This window comes from Diabrotica undecimpunctata, chromosome 8 (assembly GCF_040954645.1).
Source record: "Diabrotica undecimpunctata isolate CICGRU chromosome 8, icDiaUnde3, whole genome shotgun sequence".
Taxonomy (NCBI): Eukaryota; Metazoa; Arthropoda; class Insecta; order Coleoptera; family Chrysomelidae; genus Diabrotica; species Diabrotica undecimpunctata.
In genome coordinates this window covers 21,469,756-21,494,818 of record NC_092810.1, presented here as the reverse complement: position 1 = coordinate 21,494,818, position 25,063 = coordinate 21,469,756, and the positions used below count along the sequence as shown (strand labels likewise).

The 25,063-nt window shown below is 35.3% G+C and overlaps 1 protein-coding gene across 1 annotated transcript in view; it reads left to right on the top strand.

Moving 5' to 3' along the window:
- Clic (chloride intracellular channel protein 5) overlaps window positions 1–25,063 on the top strand; it is a 79,568-nt gene that overhangs the window by 33,508 nt on the left and 20,997 nt on the right. The window contains exon 2 of the mRNA XM_072539817.1: window positions 19,162–19,428. Within this exon, the coding sequence (XP_072395918.1) occupies window positions 19,162–19,428 (267 nt within the window). The remainder of the gene's footprint in view (window positions 1–19,161; window positions 19,429–25,063) is intronic.

The following is a 25,063-nucleotide window of genomic DNA, read 5'->3' as shown; positions in this document are numbered from 1 at the left end:
GAATCTTCTAATGGTTTCATATTATGTTACTTGAAATCAGTATATTTTTAACGTCATAAGATTCTTCCCAGTACATGCGTCTTTACCCCCTAACTAGTAAAATCCCTATAAAGGCTTTTAACTCGACTACTCCAAATTCTAAAGTAGTACCTTTTTGAAGAGCATAACGAACTGTCTCCTTTACAATATTTGTTAGAAGCTCTTCATTGAAAAGAAAATCAAATATCAAAGAAAATCTGTAAAGGAGTGAGCGGTCGTGAATAAAGTGAAGGCGTGTATGTGTTCCATTGAGTTTTTTTCTATTCAATATCCAAATAAAGGGAATTTATCTGGTTAATCTCCCTGAATCCATTTCCTTGGTAGGAGAGTTACACTTTTTGTTCGAATCTCAGTAGATACCACTTGAATATATTAAATTTCTTTATGTTGTGTCTCTATTTCTGTTTTCATCTCAATCTTTTTCGTATCTTGTTCTTCCTGAACTTGTGTCACACTTTGAAAATCTGCCTCTTCTTCATACAGATTTATATTTTCTCCGTCGATCTTTCTTTCTTCTTCTTGATGAATTACAGCTTCTGATTTCGTATCCATCATATTTTTATTTAGGTTATTGAATGTTCCTCCACAGTCTTCATCTCCACTATCTTCATCAATAAATTCAGTGGGGTCAGGTGGTGCTAGGAAAACATCTGCACTGGAAGCCGACTCCATAAGGTTCGATTCTTCCAGCATGGACATAATTTTATGTGCCCTTGATTCGTAAAAAATTTTTTTAGGACGACATTATTACTGGTCAAGCCAAGTTGATTTGACATCTTATTTTGACCTTCTAGAACAAAAATGATTTTATGTACTAATAATATGCCTTGTGCCCAGTGTTGCGAAAACGTAAAACTGATACTTGGGCAGTTGTACCAACTAGCACAGATAAAATAATAGCACTTACTTGATAGATATATATTTTTCAATGGTTTATCAATACGTTGCTACCAAAAACCAAATTTTTATCCAGTTAATTTATACACCGAAGTCAAAATTAACCTACAACTTTCAATATGCCATATGTTAATAGAAACCTAAGTTTTGCGACCAATTCCCATTAAAACATACATAGGGGACTGTTGTGAAATAAATCTGAACTTTGACTGCCCGAATACGTCATGTCATTTTCCAAAAGATGACGCCATAGTGGGCTGTGTCAACTGTTGCGAAAACGCAACGCCAGACATTAATGGGTTTAAGTCAGACATCTGTATTTTGCGGCATGCAAAAGTTCGCCAGTGTTATTTATGCTTGTTCAGTTCTTTATATTCTGTATCCACGACATTCGTCTGCCTGCCCTCAATATTTCCTTGGATAACTAGTTGAGGGATTGCGTATTTTTTTCCCTCAGGATATGGCCCAGGTATCCAATTTTGCGTACATTCCTCGTTTCTCACCCTATTTGTACACGGTATGTAGAACAGTCTTTGTTAGGTCCACATTTCGATGACTTCCAACTTGTTAATAGAGCAACAATATGGACCATACATAGCATTTAACGATCCTGTAGGGGGGATTGAAGGATAGATTGCAGTTACATACTAGCGGTTTAAATTTAATAAAAACTTGTCTTGTTTGTTCGATACGGCATTTTATTTCTTGTTGACAATCCCATTAGTCGTTCATCATCATTCCCAAGTATTTGAATGTTTTCAATTGCTCAATTGGAGCATTATCTACTTGCAGTTGTACTCTAATTGCGTTTTTTTTTCTTATTAACATGCATTTAGATTTTCCAGCATTTATCTTCAAGCCATATGTTTTTCTTACGGTATTTATTTTATTTGGCATCACCTACATATCACGTTCGTTGTCTGTGATTGTCGCGGTGTCGAGTTGTTGTTTATCGAGTATCCGTTGACCTTTATACCACACCCAGAGCTTTCAACTGTCTCTGTAAAAACATTCTACACATAGAGGTTGAACAGGATAGGAAACAAAATACACCCCTGTCGCATCCCTCTCAAAATTTGAAATTCCAATAGAGATTCTGGATAACTGTTATATCTTTCTCGTCATTGTTAGACTAGTGTAGCATTTTTATCATTGCATCGTGTTTTGCGGTGTCAAACGCTTTTTCATAATCGAGGAATGTGATCAATATATCCTTTCGTTGGTCCCTGCAGTTTTTTACGAGCGTATTCAAGCACAAAGCTGCTTCACGTGTACCCAGTTCCTCCTTGAACCCAGATTATGTCTTGCCGCTTAGCTCTTCCAGCTTTATGAAAATTCTTGTGTGGAGGATACGAAGAAGTACTTTAAGCAAATAACTCATTAAAGTGATCAGTCTGCGATCGTTGCACTTTGCTGCTTTTTGTAATTTAGGGATCATTATAAAGGTTGAATAAAGCCAATCCGTTGGAATGTGGCCGGTGTTATATATGGCATTGGAAATTATCAGTCGATGTTGTCATCTTCCAACAGTTTTATGCTATTGTATTTATATCCAGGGCCTTGTCCAGTTTTGCTACTTTTATATCTCGGCACGAATAATAGGAGGGTTGGATAAATTTTCCTTGAATAAGTTAGTAGTTGGAGACTCGGTCTATTATCTCTAAAGAGGGACGAAGCAGTCTGTCTAGATTTTAGCTTGTTCTTCCTGGGTATACATGTAGTCTCCTTGATCATTCTTCAGACGAGTCTCATGATGTTTCTGATGATTCCAATTCTTCACCACGCTCTTTCATTCAGCTTTCCTTTGCGATTGTAATTCTTGTCCGGTATCGTACTTTGGATTTCCTTGTATTTCTGTTGGTTCGGATGTATTTTGTACCTTCTTCATTGCTCCGTTCGATCAAGTATCACTTCACAAGTGTCTAGTAACAAGAAAATGCACCCTATGGAATATGATCAAATTCATCCCTTTCTCAAAAATACACACCTTTAAATGGCAGCACTCCGAGGTTTTTTCACATTTGGGGGTCCATTGACCATATAAAATAATCTTCTTCTTCTTCAGGTGCATCTCCGCGGCGGAGGTCGGCAATCATCATAGCTATTCGGACTTTTGAGACGGCTGCTCTGAAAAGTTCATTTGATGTACATCCGTACCACTCCCTCAGGTTGCGCAGCCATGACATTCTACGCCTCCCTATGCTTCTCTTTCCTTATATCTTTCCCTGCATAATCAGTTGGAGCAAGGTGTATTTCTCTCCCACGTGTAATATGTCCGAGATATTCTAATTTTCTTGTTTTTATTGAATTTAAAATTTCCATTTCTTTGTTCATCCTTCCCAGAACCTCTTTGTTTGTGACGTGTTCTGTCCATGATATTTTCAGAATTCTTCTGTACACCCACAGCTCAAATGATTCCAGTTTTTTCATTGATGTCGCATTCAAGGTCCAAGATTCCATTCCATAAAATAAAGTCGAAAAAACATAGCATCTCGCCAACCTAACTCTTATTTCCAGTTTTAAATCCCTGGTACATAGAACTCTTCTCATTTTGTTGAAATTTGTTTTAGCCTTTTCTATTCTTATTTTTATCTCCTGATTGTAATCATTTGTGGAGTTAATCATTGTTCCCAGGTATGCATATTTGTCCACTTGTTCGACGTTGGTTTCGTTTATTAGAAGATTCTCGTTATTTCTTTGAGTTTTCGATATTCTCATAAATTTCGTCTTCTTGACATTCATTGTTAGATCATACTCTTTTCCATACTCTGCTATTCTGGTCACCAGTCTCTGAAGATCTTCAATGTTTTCGGCTAAGATCACAGTGTCGTCCGCATATCTAATTTTCAGGACATTCATTAAATGTTTATGTCGTACTTTATCGAATGCTTTATTATAGTCAATAAAACATGCGTATATATCTTGATTGACCTCCAGGCATCTTTGTATTAGTGATATATTCGGTTATGGATGACTTTAAGTAGTAACTTTAGCGTATGAGACATTAAGCTAATGGTGCGGTAATCGCTGCATTCTCTTGCGTTTTTCTTTTTAGGGAGACAAATAAAAATAGATGTTAACCACTCTTTGGGTAATACGCCTGAAATATAAACTTGATTCAAGAGTGTCACTAAAACATCAATGTGCTTCTCATCTAGAATTTTTAGGATTTCTATAGGAAGCATATCAGGTCCAGGGCTTTTCCCGCTCTTCATTGTTTTTAATGCGTGCAATATTTCTTCTTTTGTAATATATGGACCTATTTCTTCTGACGTAAGTTCTATGTGCTCCAGATCTCCTCTTTCATCATCGAACAATTCATCGATATATTCTGCCCATCTTTGTATTTTCTCGTCCGTATGTGTTATAGCAGTACCGTGTCTATCCAGAATTGCACAAGTGGGATTTTGTTTTCTTAGTACTGCCAGTTCTTTGACTTTCTTGTGTAGGTTAAACAGATCATATTTATTTTGAAGGTCTTCGATCTCTTTGCATTGCTCTTCAAAGTATTTTTCTTTTGCCTGCTTTATCGTCTTTCTAATCTCGTGGTTTATCTCTCTGTATTTATTGTTATCCTTGTTTTTAAATTGTCTCCGTTGTTCCATCATATTGAGTATCTCGTCATTCATCCATTCCCCTTTTCTCCTTGAGGAAGTCTTTAGTATTTCTTTACAGGGTTCCAGTAGACAATCTTTTAGTCGATTCCAGTACTCGTCAATATCATTGGTGTTTGTGTTCAATTTGTTGCAGTTCACATGCAGTTCATGTTGGAGGCATTCTTTTACTTTAGGTTCTTTAAGTTTTCTTGTGTCTATTGTAGGGATTCTTTGATGTCTTTTAATATTTTTAAGGGTGAGTGTAATTTTGGCTATAAGTGGATTGTGATCTGAGGCCACGTCTGATCCAGGATATGCTTTCACGGCTTTAACAGCATTACGGTATCTCTCATTGATCATAATGTAGTCTATCTGGTTCCTGACTACTTTCTCCGATGTATCTGCGGGCGATCGCCATGTATACAGTCGTCTGTTTGGTAACATAAAAAATGTGTTTGTAATAATAAAGTTCTGCTCTTGACAGAATTGTAACAGACGGTCTCCTCTCTCGTTTCGATTTCCCAGACCATAGTTTCCTATACAGTTTCCGCTTTGTCCCTTTCCAATCTTTGCATTAAAATCACCTAGGACTATCGTGATTTCTCTTGTTTTCGTTATTCTAAGTGCCTCTTCGATATCTCGATAAAATAATTCTACTTCTTCTTCGTCGGCATTCGCCGTAGGAGCATAAACTTGTATCAAATTCAGTTTGGCATGAGATGTCACTAACTTCAGTACCATTACTCTTTCTGAGATAGGGAAATAGCATTCCACCGCTCTATTAGATTTTTTATTAACTATTACTGCCACGCCGTGTCTGTGTTGGTTATTCTCGCTACCGGAATAATATATTGTGGCTTCGTCTGTTGAAAAACAACCTGAGTTGGGCCACCTAGCTTCACTGATACCCAGTACATCGATATTCAACCTGTTCATTTCTTGAATAACATTGTGCATTTTTTATATAAAATAATAAAACCCCTTTAATGTTGTAGTTCCTTTTTGTCCTATTTTTTGAACATAATCACTAAATATCATTAATTTTATGATCTTATGTTTCTTTTACATTGATTAATTTATTAATAACACAATGGCAAACTTTAAATTTTTACGAATTTCTAAATCAACGCCTACGTAATTTATAGCGTTTTATTTACTCACAAGTCATTTTTTTTTTAATTATAATCCCATATTAATGAGTAATAAAAATAAACTTCTTATTCTCAACTCGTGACGCCAGTTAACCACATTGAATTCATTGCATAATGTTTATAATTAGATGCCCATTCATAACCAGATGCTTCACCATAGCTGTAAAACTAAAATATATAAAAAAAAACTATATTGAGGAGTTTCTCTAGGAATCTGATGACGATCCTTTGTTTGTGGAATGATGTGTATCGAGGAACTCGAAAGGATGTTTTGCAACGGATTATCTGATGATAGAGAACTATATTATTGGTACGATATATTTTACAGGGTGAAGCGAAACAGTTAAGTTACTCATTGAAATCCTCAAAGACATACACGAAAACTTTAAAATTGCGACGTGGAACGTTAGAAGCTTATACGAAAATATGGACTCTTCTTCTTTACGTGCCATATCAGAAATGCGATGGTAGAGACAAGGGTTCTTGCAAAGTACTGCACTATGACAACGCACCAGTTCATTCTGTGTTGCACATTTGAGATTTCTGCACAAAAAAAACGGTATGATTGTTAACTCTCAGCCGACTGCTCACCAGACCTAGCTTATACGGACCTTTTTCTTCGCAGAAACTAAACAGCATTCCGCAAGAACAATTCTAGGGGTTATTTAGTTGCGGAGAGAAGTATTTATAGTGTTAAGGGAATTACTTTGAAGCGGATATTGTTAAATGATATCTAATATTTTAAAATTAAGTTGTTAAGCATTAGAGAAGTTGGTTTTTATATTATATTTGTAGAAAAAAAGTACGTGATGGAAGAAGTCTATAATTTTATTTAAGACGTGGCATCGTATATAAATTGTATAAAGACATATTTCTTGTATGAGACTTATAATTACTGTTAAAATATGTTGTCTCTTCTTGTAATTAATATATAAGTAAAATATTTTATTGAGTTCAAACTCATTATTCATACACTTTCTACAACTAGTTTGCATTACTTCTTAATTTACATAGAAACTAAGGGCGGCATTGGAAAAGAAACTCATCATACGGAGTATATATTAATATTACTTTAGCAAGATTCAATTAACTTAAGATGCTAATTACCGAATTTTCAGGAACACAACCAACTAAATAGATTCATAATTTGGGAAATAAAAAGAGAAAGAAAAGAAATAAAATAATGTAGACTATAAGGCAGCTGATAATCTGCAATAATATATTGTTTCATTATATATTTCTTTCAGTACCTTATCCTCAAAGAATGTTGGTCTAAACAACAATGATCACGACGGTCTAAATCCAGCTCACATTCCCTGTCGATTGGTGAACAATCCAACGATTGGTGAATTCTACTTCGCAATGATAGGAAGAACCGACATCGCAGGATTGTTCGCCACAAGCCCATACAAGTTATCCCTGTAGTAACTTACACCTCTTACTGAAAACTCTTCAAGACAAAAGGATCGATAAGCTGTGCTGGTTTTTGTCTGATTATCTTTTTGAATATATCAGGCTTTAATCTGTGTTATAATGAGTTCGAATAAAAATAAAGATTTCGTGTTTTTAGTAATATTGCAACAAGTTCGGTCCTTTCTTCATCATCATTCTGGCTTTACAACACTGCGTGGGTGCTAGCATCCTCAAGAATTTCTCTTCAGTCGTCCATATCCATCGCTTTCCTCCGCCAAGCACGTATTCTCATATTTCCTATTGCTTCATCGATGATATCAAGGAACCTTTTTCTGGGTCTTCCTCTTCTTCTCTGACCAGTGGGTCTATCAAGGAGCGTTTTTCTAGCTCGGTCGTTTTGTCACAATCGCATTACCTGCCCTATCCACCTTAGACGGCCTATCTTAATATGTTTTACGATATCTGGTTCCTGGTATATTCTATAAAGTTCGAAGTTGTATTGTCTTCTCAACACTACATTGTCATTTACTGCTCCATAGATTCGCCTTAGTAGTTTTCTTTCAAAACATCCTAACATGTTTTCATTACTTTTTGTTCGAGTTTGTTTTTCTCGATATAATTGTGGATTTAAGGAGGAGATTGAGCCCAAAATAGCATCTGTTGGCTGTGCAAATTCTGCGGTAGTATTATTTTTAGTGTTAGGAAGCGCTCCCAGGTATACAAATTCGTTCATTGCTTCGATGCCGTCGTTTTCTATACCAAGTGGTCGTAGGATTTGTGGTTGCGTGCTTATTTTCATATACTTCGTTTTGTTGGTGTTTGTTATTAAACCCATTTTTGTAGCTGATTATTTTAATGCTACATACACCTCTCATACAGCGTTTTCAGTTCTCCCAACAATATTGATATCATCAGTGTAGAAAAGGATTTGCACTGATTTATTATATATATTGAACCAATGGTTGTGATTTGTGACATACGTATTACTTTTTCTAGAGCCAGATTGAACAGTATACAGGAGAGAAAGTCTCCCTGGTGCAGCCCGTTATTTGTTTTAAAAGGTTCAGACAGCTCCCCCTGAATTCGTACTCTACATTCAACTTTGTCAAGAGTTAGTTTTATTAAATTTACCAACTGATTTGGTATTCCTAGCTCTTTCGTTGCTTTGAACATTTCCCTTTCCCATATTCACAGGGTTGTAGGCTGTTTTGTAGTCTATAAATATGTGGTATCTATGCCATATTCCAGTGTTTTTTTCTAAAATTTTGTCTCTGGGTTGCAATCTGATGAGTTGTCGATTTACCACCTCTGAAACCAGCCTGGTATTTTCCTACTATCAGTTCTGCATATTATGCTGCCTTACGGTGACATTGTACTGTGGAAAATATATTATACGCTGCATTTAGAAGCGTAATTCCTCTGTGGTTAGAGCATTCAAAGATATCTTTTTTTTTGTGTATGGTGCAAAGTATTCCAATATTCCAATCGTTAGGGACGGATTTCTGTGTCCATATTTCTTTTATAGACTGCTGTAATGCCACGGTCGTTTCTTTATGGCACGATTTTAAACAGAGGCCGAGTCATTTTCCAATTGAGATATAATGTTATTGTTCGAATGAATATATATATATATATATATATATATATATATATATATATATATATATATATATATATATATATATATATATATATATATTGAGATTTACTTATACAACATAAAAATTCTTGGTCTCGTTTTTGCAATAATTTTATCCAATTTATTATAGGAAGGAACAAATGACCCTATAACTATAATTAAAATGATCTTACACCAAGTTCAACAAACCAAATTCGTAACAACTTCAATGTCTTAAATTACCATTACGATCTTCTCCAATTCCGGATCTATTAGTTTTAACCTAGTTAATCGCTAATAGTTTTTTGGCTAAACAAACACATTGTCATTTATCATCCTTTAGCTGATCTATAATTCGACAGGACCAACACTAATGACCGCCTGTTGGTAAATAAATGAATAAGTATGTTTAAATTACTCTAATTGTACGGCTTTTTGTTATAGTTTGTGGTGCTGGTGCATGAATGTTAATTATGAGGAGTATTATTCATTGGAACTTCTAATAAATTGTGAATATACATTTATTTCATGCATTCAATAGTTATTTAATGAATATTTAGTTTGTAGATAATATTACTGCTGTCTTAATGTTTAGAGAATTTACATTTTTTCACTGTATTGTATAAGTAAACCTTCTACTTTGCCGGTCGTTTATGTGGTGGAGATTGCCAACCATCGTGGGTATGCTTCTCCTTCCATAAATTTTTCCTATAATTAATTGAAACATGTATCTTTCCCCGTACGTAATATGTACCACATATAACAGCTTTCTTGTTTTGATGGTTTTCTTACTTAAATTCACTATTCACTCTCTCACAACAATAATTTTTTATTTAGTGTACCTGACATTTATTATAATTTGTTGTAAATATGTAATGAGCATTTTGTTTCACATTTTTTTATAACGTATGGTCCTAAAGTTTTGGGAAAAATTTCACCTGGTCTGATTGAGAAGCAAAATGCATTTAACAAAGAAGGCCATGGAATTGAAATGTCATCAGTTATTGACATTTAATAAACAAAGCAGAATATTTTGGTTTGTGCTCTCCAAAATGTCTTATAAAATTGATATTCGTCGAGATGTTTATAATATGGTTGGGCGAATGTCGAAACGAGATATTGTTAATATTTATCGAGATCAAAACATAAGCAAATCGACATTTTATCGCACAATCAGAGAATGTGAAGAAGGGATACCATGTGATAACTTGCGTAAAAGTGGTCGACCGCGAATTTTGAACCATATAAGAGAGGCAAGACTGATTGAAGCAGCTAAGAACAAAATTGGGGTCTCACAGCGAAAACTGGCCAGAAGATTTCGTGTTGGAAAGACTACAGTATACAGGACCCTATCGGGTAACAATATTATCTACCGGAAAAGAAGGAAAGCTCCAAAATACACAGAGGATCAATTAGAGAGAATTCCGAGATGTTGCCGGGCGTTAAGGCGAGTGCATTTCGTCAACAAGTTGATCGTGATGGACGATGAAAAATATTTTACTTTGTTAAACTCTGAGATGAAGGGTAACGATGGGTTTTACACGAACGATTACGAAAATGTACCTGATGAAATAAAATTCAAAAGTAAGAAAAAATTTGATGACAAAATTTTGGTATGGTGTGCAATTTCTGAGGCTGGCTTTATCTCACAGCCCTACATTGGTGTTGTTCGAGGCGAAGCCTTAAACGCAAATATTTATATTCAAAGATGTCTCTTTAAATTGCTTCAGTTTGTGAACACACATCATGCAAATGATCAAATAGTCTTTTGGCCAGATCTTGCTTCATATCATTACGCGAGGATCACAAGGGACTGGTACGAAACTAACAACATTACCTTTGTACCGAAAGCAGACAATCCCCCCAACCTACCTCAGGCTCGTCCAATTGAAGAGTTCTGGGCAATATTAAGTCGGAAAGTCTATAATAACGGATGTGAAGCACAAAATCAGGAACAGTTAAGACGCCGCATATATATAAAAATTAGAGAAATTGAAGCCGGGGTCGTCCAAAGGATTATGCAACGTGTCAGGGGAATTATTAGGCAAATCCAAAATAATGGTCCCTTGTCTGTCATTTAAATTTTGATTTATAATAAGGATAGTTAAGTTAAATTGTTAAATAATTTAATAAAAATATAAGATTATTGTGGTCAAATTATACAAATAGTGATATATTTTGTTAACTTTGTGGACCACAGAATGAGTCTTCGTGGTTGGGTACGCTTGGTAGTTCCATGTTCTGTAAAGGTGCTTTGTAGTATTCCAACCTTGGATTTTGGACCAAGTGTCTCCAAAATGAATCTCAAGAAAATTCTTGACGTCTTTTAATTTCTCCCGACTGACGTTTATTGTTGACTTTAATTATGGTAGGATTGATACGAGGTAACATTTCTTTAATCTTGGTTAATCTTTGAAACACTCGAGTTGAAATTTGCATCACACAGAATTTACTGAATAGAAGAAAAATAATAAAGCAAAATAAGGCTATAAGATAGGAGTAAAATGTCATACTAATGTACTGCATTAAACAAGGAATCCAAAAAATGTAAACTGCCAAAAATCTGTTTAAATACAGATTTGGACTTAATAACACGTGTCAAAAATCCTTTTTTTTGTATTTACATTTATTTTAAAAAGAACATCAAATAATATCGCTCGAGATACATAAAAAGTTCACCGAGTTTCTTAATATGGTATTATCATATCTCTACATCATTACTAGAGCACAAGGTTAATTAGTATTAGCAAAACATACATCATAAAAGCCATTACAAGTTTCTGAAATTTAAACAAACAGCCATATAAATTTCGATCATGTCCGAAGAGCTCCAAAAAGAAACGGAAGAAAGTGGGTAAATGGTCTAGTAGATCTAGATTTCATTTGGTTATTTTGTGAACTGGCTAGTATGCGGAGAATGCACATAACGGTCGTTTGCATGGTGGAAGTAAATGGTTGTTTACCAGGTAAAATCGTCGAGAGCGGCGAAGAGAAAAATATCATTCTTATTCGAATATTACGATATTATACTTTCAAATTTAGATGGAATCATACCTTGAATATGTATGAATTATATAATGGTATGTCCATATTTTTATTTATAAGAATGTTGTGTTATGGTAACAATTTAAAAACCATATTGGGGTTACTGGTGTGGAATTTGGGTTTTCGGAGTTTAAACACATTTTTTACAATTGGTTCATATTTGTAAATTAATTGTGCAATTAATGGTTTTAAAAATTTAAATAGGATGTTTAGAACCTGGCGTTTTACCACTTTTTGAGTTTTTAATTGTCTGTTGAACCTCTGATAACAGAATTTGTATATTTTCATTAGTTGGTAATGTTTTCATTTATTTCTTCCCTAATATCTGTTAATAAGTCCTTGATGTATTTCTCCCAAGTTTGTTTTTCTTCTTCTGATAATTGGAGATCTCCATTGGAGTTTCTTAAAACTTGTGGTATTCTCTACCGTGTATTACCCATATCTTTCAGTTTCTTATGTAGGTTATGTGTGTCGTGTTTCATATTAAATTCTCCTATTTGTTTGAAATTTTCATCCATCCAGCGTTCTTTATCTTCCTTGATCTGCGGTTCTACTATTTTCTTCATTTGCTTGTATCTATTTCTGTATTTTCGTTTTTCTTCTATGTGCTTTATAATATCTGGTATCATCCAGTCTTTTTCGGCACTTAGTTCTTTTCTACCCACAAACGTTTCGCCACCGTTAAGTGCTGCCGTATTTATTTCCTTCGAGGCACTGTTATTACCTTTTTTTGAAGCTTCTGTGAATGCTGGTGCAATTGCTTCATTTATCTTTCATTGCTCATTTATTTTAATCTCTTTTCTAAATCTTTTATTAACAAGAATGTAATCGATTTGGTTTCTCATCAAACTATTTTCGTTGTCTCCTGGTGCACTCCGTGTATAAAGTCTTCTTGGTGGTGATTGATAACAGGTGTTTGTGATGACTAGTTCTTTCTCTTGACGTACTAATCGGTCTCCTGTTTCGTTTCTTCTTCCTATACTATAATTTTTTAGAATAAATCTATCTCATTATTGGTGCTGCGTGATATTGGGGCATAAATTTGAATTAGGTTTGTTTTATGGGGTGGGTTTTCAACGTAACATTATTATTTTTCTATTATAGAGAATAATATTAAAAACATACGTTTGTAGTCTTTTTTAAATCATGATTCTCACACCATTTTTGTGATCATCAGTGCTGCTACACCAGTACCCATCACTATGCCATCTTACTTCGCTGAGGTTAAGTATCTATATTTCAGATCTGCTCATTTGTACTAGTGCTACTGTTGTAAGTTGTCCAGTTCCGGAGATTCTTCGCACCCCTGTCCCATTTAAGAACCTAAAGGCACTCGGGTCCGTTTTTTTTTTTTTGACTTGCCGTTAGTGATTTTTCTTGAGATATCCTTAGGGATCTTTAATGCAGTGGTTTCTACTTGCCTTCTGCATCCTTATACTTCATCCGTCTTTGTGACCGCTTTGTCAATCTCATGACAAAAGAGTGACCTTCCGCTTACCAGCTTATCCGTCTGAAGCCGTTGACCAGTAAAGTCCCTTCCTCGTCAACCTGACTCCGCCTTCCATTAGGGTTGATTACCCAATGTCCAGTAGGGTTGTTCAGGTTACCAGGGTTCACCTGTGTGACCATGATCATACTTCTTGGAGGTGAGGGTAGGAACTGGGTAGGAGAGGCTAGAGGTGTTATTTGGAAGCAACACCTTATGATGCGCATTACTACCCCATTTGAAGCAATATTTACACTGTGGAAATGTAAATCTCTAAAATTTAAGATATTGAAGGTGAGATGAGGTGAAGTAAATCCACACATGTACTCAGTTAATTGGGAGGTTTTTATTAGAAAGAAATTTAACAAGCTATAATTATGAAATGCTATTTAGAAATGAAATTGTACTGTAAAACAAGTTTGGGGCCAATTTTGTTAAGACATGGTTTCAGCGAGACGGAGATCCAGCTCATTTTGGTGTAAATGTTCAGAGTCATTTAGATCAGACATTTAGGTAGTATTGAATGGCCTTCCTGTTCACCCGATTTGAATCCTAAAGATTATTTTTATTGAGGATACTTGAAAAGAAGAATTTATAAAATCAAACAAGCAACTGTTTCGGAGCTAATGCAAAGAATTATCGATGAATCCATATTAGTTTCTAGAGAAACACGGAGAAACGTAATAAACGCATTCTACCATCGTTTAGTACTCGTATACTGTCAAATTAATAACGGAGGACATTGGAAACACTTGATTAGGTAGACATTAATTTTAGCAATGTAGTAAACTTTTAATTATTGTGTTCAAATTTAGTTGTACATAGACTGAATCAAAAAATTTATTGGGGCGATTAGGCATTTCGATCTGTAAAAGTCCAAGTACACAGAAAAACAGAAAATATTTATAAAGGTACTACATAATAACACATCTGTAAAACTATATTCGAATCTCCATGTATAGTAAATTCTAAACATTCGGAGTTCCCTTGCTATATAAAATAATAATTGATGATATTCAGCTGGAACTCATAATTAAACAATGTCTATAATAGGAACTATGTTGCGAAATTATTATGATTCAACAGATGTTTCAAATCGTCTTTTTTTTCTAACCGTTTCTCGTTATTCTACTCATATTTCTGCGAATTATAGAAACAGGATGTACCATCTAATGCAGAAATGTGATATATGCAATCGACAAATTGCAATTATATTAAAATCGACACAATTTGGCTTTGGCACTCCTGCAACGGTCCGAGTCAGCACTCAGAAATGCGATATTTGTCTAAGCCGATGGGTATGTTGACCCCGTGCCCAACATCGACGTTGTATTGCTTCATTCTTTTATTTTCAAGCTACATTATAACCAATGGATGTCGGTCGGTTTTCTCCTCTTGGCCCCAAGCAAGGTCACTTCAATATTAAGACGATGCAATATGGACAACGAGTGGAATTATACTTTTACTTTTAAAACTGTTGTTTTAATAATTGAAATGTAATTTGTGGGTAATTATTGGTCTGGATATAATACAGAAATACAAATTTAAACTTTATAAACATATCTCCAAAAGCTTTTTTTTATCTGGGTCGTTAGCGACATTAGTTATTACATTATATTAAAATATATAAAGATGTATCTTTAAGAAGGTTAATTCAGTTTTTGGCTGTTAAATGTTCACCTAATACTGTTTTTAAATCACTGGAAATATTATTTTGTCTGTTAACTGTATATTTTCCAAATTCTGTTAGGTGTTTAATAGTAATGTTGACTTGACAATATTCATACACTGGAACGTCTTCCTTAGTCATTAGGTCATCATCATCATTGGTGCTACAGCTCTATAAAAGAGCCTCGACCTTCCCAAGTCTATTCCGCCAGTCAGTTCTATCCATTGCCAACTGTTGCCAGTTTGCTGCGCCTATTTTTCTACCATCCTCATCTACACCATCCCTCCATCTGAGTTTTGGCCTACCCCTAATTCTACTTCCCACAGGTTGTGACATAAGGATTATTGTAGGAGGGTTGTTCTGCTGTGATCTTGCCAGATGTCCTGCCCATCTTAGTCTTCCTATTTTTATAAGGGATACTACGTCTTTACCACGAAATATATGTTTATATCTGTGATATATCTCGTGGTTGTACCTCCTTCTCCAAACACCATTTCCACAGATGCCACCGAATATTCTTCTCAGGATTCTTCGTTCAAATATAAGCAGGAGGTTTTCATCTGCCTTGGAAGTGGTCCTTGTCTCCGAACCATATGTCAACACTGGTTGTATAAGGGTTTTGTATATGGTTATTTTTGTTTTTTGGCTCAAGTTTCTGCTTCTCATATTCATTTGTTTGCTAGGATTATTCTTCGCTTGATTTCTTCCGTCATAACGTTCTCCTTGGTGATCAGGGAGCCTAAGTATGTGAATTTGTCCACCACTTCAAAGGTAGAGTTATCAACCGTGAATTGGTGCCGATGTTTCTGGCTCTATTGTTGGGTGTTGATGCCATTATCTTAGTTTTCAATGCCATTATCTTAGTTTCATTTGACAAGGTGGTATACATTTCTTCTAGCTTGCGTGTTGTGCCGGCAACTAGGTCAACATCATCTGCATATGCCAAAATTTGGGATTATTTATTAAACATGTTTCCTCTGTTGTCTATTTGGGCATCCCTGACCGTCTTTTCCAGAGCTATGTTGAAAAGGAGACACGCCAGCGCATCTCCCTGTCGCAGCCCAACATGCGTTTCAAATGCCTGTGGTTGTTCGCCCTGTATTCCGACTTTGTAAACAACTTTACAGTACTAGTCATTAGGTACTTATGAGTAATCTTGGTATGACCTAATAGAAGTCGAGAAATTTTGACTTGGTGAGCTCTTTTTAGGTTTACTAGACGCCATGGTTTCACTGGTAAATCCCACTTATTTTGCACGCACTGATCACGTTTTCTTTGACGAACTGTTTTATGGATTTTAATATTTTTACTAATCTTATTCTTTTTAGGAACTGTTTCGTATGATACTTTATAACATGTCAACATGAGATGATGGTGTTTTGTCTTCTTTTTGTACATGTTCCTATTCACTTTCAACACACACAACAATTTTTGTAGAACCCCAGCTGCGAGTGAGATGTGTGTTCCAATGGAACAGTGGGACCCACGTGTCCGAAGATCAAATCGGTCTCACTCCATAATGGAGTGGTACCTATCTCACCCCGAAGCTATAAGCAGCTCCATCGCAGGACATAACGAATGGGGAGGCTTTGTACTGAACTCTGAACCTCCTGTCGGCTAAGTATGACGACAGAAGACATATCATTGCCTCACTACAACCATATTGGTTCATTTTATACAGCAGGGGTTTATTCGACTCTGTCGAATGCTTTACTGATATCTAGAAAGGTGGCTGCTGTATATTTCTTTTCCTTGAACCCTTTCTTGATGTATTCTGCTAGACGCAGTACCTGAAGTTCACGTGTCCAAACTGTGCTTCGGGTATTGTTCCGATTTCCTCTGATCCTTCTTTTAGCCTAGCTAATATGACTCGCTCTGCAATTTTGCTTATTGCTGGTAATATAATATGCTTATCGGCCGATAATTTTGTGGAAATGTACCGTTTTTCACTGGGCTCTCTATCATTATTACGTGAGCTTCCTTCCACCTGTCAGAAAAATGTCTTAATCTTAGAATGTTGTTGATTTTTGCTATATGTATACTATTGCTTTTGCTGTCAGATTCTTCAGAGCTCTATTCGTAATATGGTCCGGTCCTGGATTTGTTTACTTTTAAGTAGTTGTAAGTTTTTTAGAAGTCGACAATGCCTTGTCTTATATTTTAGTCTTACTGAATACCTTATTTCTATTTATACCGATGAAGTCATTAAACCTTCGGGGATTATTGTTTCAAGTAATGAATCGAGCATCCTGGTAAATTTTATTGTTAAAATTTAAATGTAATATTAAATAAACAACCAGTAACCGCTTTAATATTATTAACGATGCCACTGGAAACACGTAAATTGTTATTAATAATAAGTTGCGGTAACGGTCACCAGCTAATCATTATTATTCGATTAATGAAGTTTAACCTGTAAATAGACATTGACAAAAGAAAATTACAAGTAGGATGCACGTAGACGTATATTCTCCGTTATAAAACTAATAATAACGTTAACTTTGATAATATACATTATGAATTATGAGGGTTACTGTAAGTTGTCCAAATAGAAACAAAAAAGATCAACAACAAAGAAAAAACGATTACTTATTATACAATTAAAAAAATAGTTTAGTTATTTGAACTGTTGTTGACATTACGTTGACATTATTTCCATATTTTTTGAAAATGGAAAGTGTGCTAGGAGAACAGCAAAATTATTTAATCAACTTCATCACGCGTACGTATTAAAACTAGTAAAAAATTTCATGAAACGGAATAAGTAGCTGATAAAAAAAAGGAATGTGAAAACCGTATTAGGACTGAAGCGACAGAAGTAGCAATTTTAAGTCGTGTACACAAGAAAGAACTGGTCTTGCTAAATGAAAAGAAGCTGTTCCTTATTATGTAAATGCCCGAGAGAAACTTTCGTCTAATATCCATCTTTCTTACCCTATGTGTTGTACTCTCAATTATCTGCGTTCCATAGTGTCCAAATGTAAAACCAACGGATAGAAATGGGGACTGTTGTCTGGTGACTCCGTTACCCTATGAGAGTTTGGGATGGTACAAGTTATAACACATCTACTTAGTTGTCCTCTGTTGAAGAAACCTTGTATTGAACACGATCTCTTGCACAAAACTGACATGGCGATTTAGACCTACCATTGCTTCCATTTTTAAAAACTAACTTTTTAATTCATAGCTTTTTCACAGCAACATTTAGAGCAGATAGAATAACAAATGTTATCGGTCATCGACCGATAAGCTATCTACAAGTGAAAAAGACATAGAAGATCTACAGATTGACGACAACGTAACAATCAAAGGAACGGATAAATTCAAATACTTGGGGTTTACAATCACGAAAAAGGCAACAACAGAGGAAGAAATTAAGCAAAGATTAGGACAAACAAGAACAGCAATCCGACAACTTAACTTGGTATGGTGGGATATACACCTAAATATGAAGACAAAAACACAGATTTATAAAACATTAGTGCGAAGTATTATGACATAAGGGGCTGAAAATTGGATTATAAACAAGAAAAGCAGCAGTAAGATAGTAGCAACAGAGATGGAATGCCTGCGAAGATGCTGCAGAGTAATAAGAATGGATAGGAGAAGTAATGACGAAATAAAGCAAAGAACATCAATAGAAACAGACATACTAACATATTATATAGAACAAAAAAGACTAAAGTGGTATGGACGTGTAAGAAGAACTAACGACAGCAGATGGATAAAGAGAATAACCCAATGGAGCCCCATATGAAGGAGGAAAAGAGGACGACCCCGAAGATACTGGAGGAACGAAGTAGACGACGCCATGAGCAAGAAAGGCCTAAACGATGGAGAATGGGACAGAGAACAGGAACAGAGAGATGGAAACGGTTGAGCGAGGGAAGGCGGTGAATATTGTAGAATCTCTGAATATGTATATATATATATATATAGAAAAACAAATGTGTGTTATTAGGGTAGGTAGTACTCGTTGTGAAATCGAGTCTGTAATTCATATAAAGCGAGATGATAAACACTCTTCAACAAAAAGCTGATGTTCCTTGCTCTACCATAATACAACAATATCACCGACACGTGGGAGGTGTGGATAAAGCTAATTCTCTTTAAGGATTATAGCGCAGTCCTAGTAGGGCTAGACGATGGTACTGTCAGTTTTCTGTGTAGAGCGGACTCTAGACAAATGTCTCTCCAACATCAACATCAACTTTACATTACTATATATTTTTTTTTGTTTGTTTCAGGCCTCAACAATAGACGGCAGACGTAAAGGAGCGTGCCTGTTCTGTCAGGAATACTTCATGGAGTTGTACTTATTGGCCGAACTGAAAACCATTAGTCTGAAGGTGACCACAGTAGATATGCAGAAACCTCCTCCCGATTTCCGTACGAATTTCGAAGCGACGCCACCTCCGATCCTGATAGACAGAGGTATGGCCATCCTGGAAAACGAGAAAATCGAAAGACATATCATGAAGAACGTACCAGGAGGTCATAATTTATTTGTACAGGTAAGTTTTGCGAAATAAACAACAAAATCGCTGTTTTTGAATACTGTTAATAACTTTATTATTTTTTATTAAATTTTTTTTAAATTTATCTGAACTTTAGGGCCTTATCGTTTTTGAATTGTGTCCCAAGGATGGTTAATTAGCAGATCGGTTTAATAGTTTTTACGAAATTTAAATTGTTTATAAGATTTTTTGAAAAATGAGCTAATTTTTGAGGCCGGTCCAGATAATTTGACTGAATGGATCTCAATAAACAGGGTCTTATTTTCCTAGTTAAGACGTATACTAATGACCTATGGGGAAAAAAAGTTAAAAAAATACATTAGTGTATACAAAATGATTTAATAGTAAATAGCACTTTTTAGCTTATAAACATTTACAATAAATTCGTAGAATTTAGTTCAAATTAAATGCCTAAAAAATATTTAGAAAGCTGGTTAAAAAAACACAACGTAGACCCTTAGGAGTCAAGATAGCCTATTTTTAATCACTGTTGCGTTAATTAACAACATTATGGGCTAAAACTAACCAATATTTTATAAGAAAAGTCAATGTTTTTAACAAAACTTTTAACAAATTTAAATATTCCACTTCTATCAGAATTCGAACACGATGGGGAACATGGAAGCGGCTTTTTTCTATTCAGTCTATTTCGTAGATTTAAAAAATATAATTGCCACTGAAGAATGAAAGTCAAAAAAACGATGGTATTCAGAAACTTACTGAGGTAGCTGACGTTCTATATGTACACAGATACACTGGTGGAGTGCAAAATCAACCGGACACTGAGATTTTTCTGACGTTTCAAAAAGATATTCTTTTAAGATATTCCCAGTTGAGTATGTAATACTACACAAAACTTGTAAGTAAAGTTTATGACAAATCAAGAATTAAACAAATAAAAAGAATAAAAAATTCAAAAAATTTGAAAATAGCAAAGAAACAAAAATTAATTTTAAATTTTAATAATTTGTTAATAAAAAACGATATTTAGTAGGGTGTATTACCTCCACAAGCCCTAATTATGCCTCTAATTCGGTCATGCATAATTCGGATTATTGCAGCAAGTTCTTGCTTAGGGATTTTCTCCCCTTTGGTCCCGAAATGCTTGTTCCAAGTTATTATTGATTCAAAACTCAACATGGTTACGTCAATTACGTCGTCCCAGAATATCCCATTCATGCTTGATTAGATTTAAGTCTGGAATCCTTGGAGGAAATGGTAATAAAAGAATCTCAATTTCATCCAAGTAATCCCATGTTCTTGCAATGTGCGGACTATCATTATCTTGCATCAGACGAAAGTTTTCTTTAACAAATGGGGCAAATGGCACTACATAATCTTCCAAATATTCCCTAGAGCCTCATAGGAGACAAAAAATCCCGTATGAAGCTCTAGGGAAATACCTGCTCACAACATTATACCACCTCCACCAAATTGAGCTCTGGGAGTAAAATAACTTTGCTGATAACGTTCACCAGCTATGCTCCAAATCCTAGGCGGCCCGTCTGATGAGTATCCTTGATTGGTGGATACTGAAGAGCACCGCACCCCCTTCTTTAACACCCCAATTAAGGTATATGCGAGCAAAGTGTAAACGTTGGCTCCGATGATCTGGTGTTCATTCCGATGATCCGTTGTTCATAGAGGGCCCTTGACAGGTATTTTGGACCTTAATTTATATTCATTTAAGCATATCCGAACGGTATAAAGGGAAACTGTGTTTCTATGGACATAATTTAATCGTTGAACAAATACTGGTGCTGATAATGTGCGATCGTGTGAAGGCTTGCAATGTAATAAAGCGATTTTCTCTGCGAGCTTCTGTAAAGCAGCAGCCTGTGCTATTTTTTCTGGTGTCATCATTTTGTTATTGCAATTTTTGAAAAGAAGAAAATAAAAAAACACTAATGCCAAACTTGTAAACACTTAAAATACCAAAATAAACTTAAAATAATGCTGTTTAATTTAAGACACTAATACATTAATAACAAAAAAATTGTGTACAACTGCTGTTGTTTGCAAAAAATAATCTAAATAGGTTTAAACAAGAAAAAAACGTTATCGTTAATACATAAGGCATAAAATAACGATCAAAAAAATGAAGTTGAAATAAGTTTTTATCTACAAATGAAAAAAATACATAAAAATCTTGTGTCCGGTTAATTTTGTACTCCAATGTAAAAAAATTGTAAAAGAATGTAAGGAATAGTATTTTATTTCTTTATTACTTTCATTATAACTAATTAGTACATTACAATTACCTAGTTAGTTTTTAAATTTATTCTTATTGTTTTCTAATAATATTAAAATTACTAAATTATTTTAATGTTATTATTATTAAATATATGTTTCCATTGACAGACAGCATATTTTCTAAAAAATGCATATTTAATTTATTTTGAACTAACTTAATAATTGGTCTCTTAATCTCTATGCTCGGTAGCTATAACGTCAGATGGCAACTGACAAAAGTTAGTGTTGCCAGGGCATAAAAATTCAGTATTTTTGTAGATTCACTTTGTAACTTCATAATTTGAGACATTTTCTTGCATCTTCTTCTTTACGTGCCATCTCCGCGACGGAGGTTAGCAATCATCATGGCTATTCTGATCTTAGATGCTGCCGCTCTGAATAGTTCGATTGATGTGTATCCGTACCATTCCCTCAAGTTAGGCAACCATGAGATTCTTCTCCTTCCTACACTTCTCTTGCCCTGGATTTTCCCTTGTATAATTAATTGAAGTATGTTGTATCTTTCATTACACATAACATGCCCCAAGTATTGCAGCTTTCGTGTTTTGATGGTTTCCAATATTTCCATTCTTTTATTGACTCTTCTCATGACTTCGTTGTCTGTTACATGCTCGGTCCATGTTATCTTCAGGATTCTTCTATACACCCACAGTTCAAATGCTTCCAACTTTTTAGTAGTCGATGCGTTAAGTGTCCATGCTTCTATGCCGTAAAGCAGAGTCGAGAAAATATAACACGTTGCCAGCCTTACTCTCAAGTCTAATTTCAGTTCTCTTGCACAAAGTACCTTTCTTATTTTATTGAAGTTTGTTGGTGCTTTCTCTATTCGAACTTTGATTTCTTTGGATTAATCGCTTGTGTGATTAATTATTGTGTCAACATAATTGTAGTGTTCAACTTGTTCAAAAGTTTCGCCGTTAATTGTCAAGCTTTCATCATTATTTTGGGTTTTTGATAAATTATCATCATAAATTTAGTTTTCTTGATGTTTATTGATAATCCATATTCTTCTCCATACTCAACTATCTTGTTCATTAGCTTTTGGAAGTCTTGGAGGTTGTCTGCTATTATGATAGTATCGTCCGCATATCTAATATTGTTAATTGGTGTTCCATTGACTTTATTCCTGCTGTTTCTCCCTCAAGAGCTCTTTTCATAATTGCTTCAGAGTATGCATTGAATAGTACTGGTGACAATACACACCCCTGTTGCACTCCTCTTTTTATTTCGAACTCTTCTGATGTGTGTTCATTAATGCGTATGTGTGCCTGCTGTTTATAATATAGATTTGTTATAGTTCGAAGGTCATTGCATTGTAATTGTTTTGCATTTAGAACGTCCATTAGCTCTGTGTGGCGGACTTTATCGATAGCCTTGTTGTAATCTATGAAACAGACGTACATATCTTGGTTCACATCCAAGCGTCTCTGGATTAGTACGTTGAATGCAAAGAGAGCTTCACGGGTACCTACGTCTCTACGGAATCCAAATTGGGTTTCTTCAATATCCATATCAAGTATTTGGTAAATGCGTTTATAGATGATCTTTAAAAACATTTTAAGTGTGTGAGACATCAGGCTTATGGTGCGGTGGTCGGTGCATTCTCTAGCATTTTTCTTTTTTCGGAGACAAACAAATTTTCAGGTCAACCATTCATTGAGTATGTCACTCGACTGATAAATTTCATTAAAGAGCTTTAAGAGGACATCCATGTACTCATTTTCTGTTATTTTAAGGATATCAATAGGTAGTTGATCTAGCTCCGGGCTTTTTCCATTTCTGGTGTTCTTTAGGGCATACAATATTTCTTCCTTCGTAATTTCTATACTTGTTTCTCTGTCCTCGAAAGATATGTCTTGTAGGTTTCCTCTTTCGTCGTCGAAGAGCTCTTCCATATATTCTTTCCATCGTTTTAGCTTTGCGTCAGTCGTTATCACAGTATTTCCATTTTTATCTAAAAGAGTTGTGTTGTGGTTTCTTTTTGCAGCCCTGCCATTTCTTTAACCTTTTTATGTAGGTTGAATAGGTCGTATTTATTCTGAAAATCTTCTATCTCTTTACATTTTTCCTCACAGTAAGTTTGTTTTGCCTCTTTCTGATTTTTCTGATTTCATTTTTAATGATTTTGTAATTGTGACTGTCTTTGTTCTTGGCTTGTCTTCTTTGGTCCATCCTGCCGAGCATTTCGTCGGTCATCCAGTTGTCTCTCTTTCTTATCGGTTCTTTTAATACCTCTTTGCATGGAACGAGGAGGCAGTTTTTTAATGTTTCCCATTGTTGGTTTATCTCGTAGGTGTTCTTCTTCTTCTTCTCGTAGCACTACAACCCGGGGTGGGTTTTGGCTGACTGCACAACTTGCTTCCATCTTGAACGGTCGTCCATAATAGTTGGGTCAGTGGGCAGCCCCATTGTTCTTAGATCTGACCATATATTGTCTCTCCATCGCATTCGTGGACGTCCTAAGGGTCTTCTTCCTGTGGGGGCTTCTCCCATATTAATTTGGAAAGGCGGTTATTAGGGAGTCTATGGACATGGCCAGCCCATCTAAGACGTTGGGATTTAGTCTCTTGGACTATATGGCTCGCTCTATACATCTGCTTGACCTCAGCATTTGTTCTCATTCGGTATTGGTTGCTATTAATGTCGTGATAAGGCCCAACGATTCTTCTGAGGATTTTCCTCTCAAAACATCTAAGTTTTCTTTCATTTTCTTTGGTCAGGGTCCACGTCTCACACCCATACATGAGCACCGGTCTAATTACCGTTTTATATATTCTAATCTTTGATGTTAGTGTTAGGCTTTTAGATTTAATAGTATTGTGGAGACTGTACATACATCTGTTTGCTGCCTGAATTCTTCCTTTAATCTCTTCCGCGATATCGTTATCTGCAGTGATTGTTGCTCCGAGATATTTAAAACTCTCCACTCTTTCAAAGTTATATAGGTCTATTTTCACATTTTGCCCTATTCTATCTCGTCCCTTTTGTCTGTTGATGCACATGTATTTGGTTTTCTCTTCGTTTACCTTTAAACCAGTTTTCTTTGCCTCTACCTCCAATTTATTAAAAGTCTCCTTCACATTGGTGACAGTGTTTCCCACAATGTCAATGTCATCTGCGTATACTAGTAGTAATTTTGGTCTATTTACTGTCAGTAATTCTGTTTTAAGGTGTGCTGCTCTTACTACTTTCTCCAGGATGATATTAAAGAGGAGAGGTGACAGCGCATCTCCTTGTTTCAGGCCATTGCTTATTTCGAAAGATTCTGAGAGTTTGTTACCTATCCGTACTCTGGATCTACAGCTATTCACACATAACTTAACAAGCTGGATAAGTTTTTTTGGAACTGAAAGTTCTGCCATTGCATTCCACATCTGAT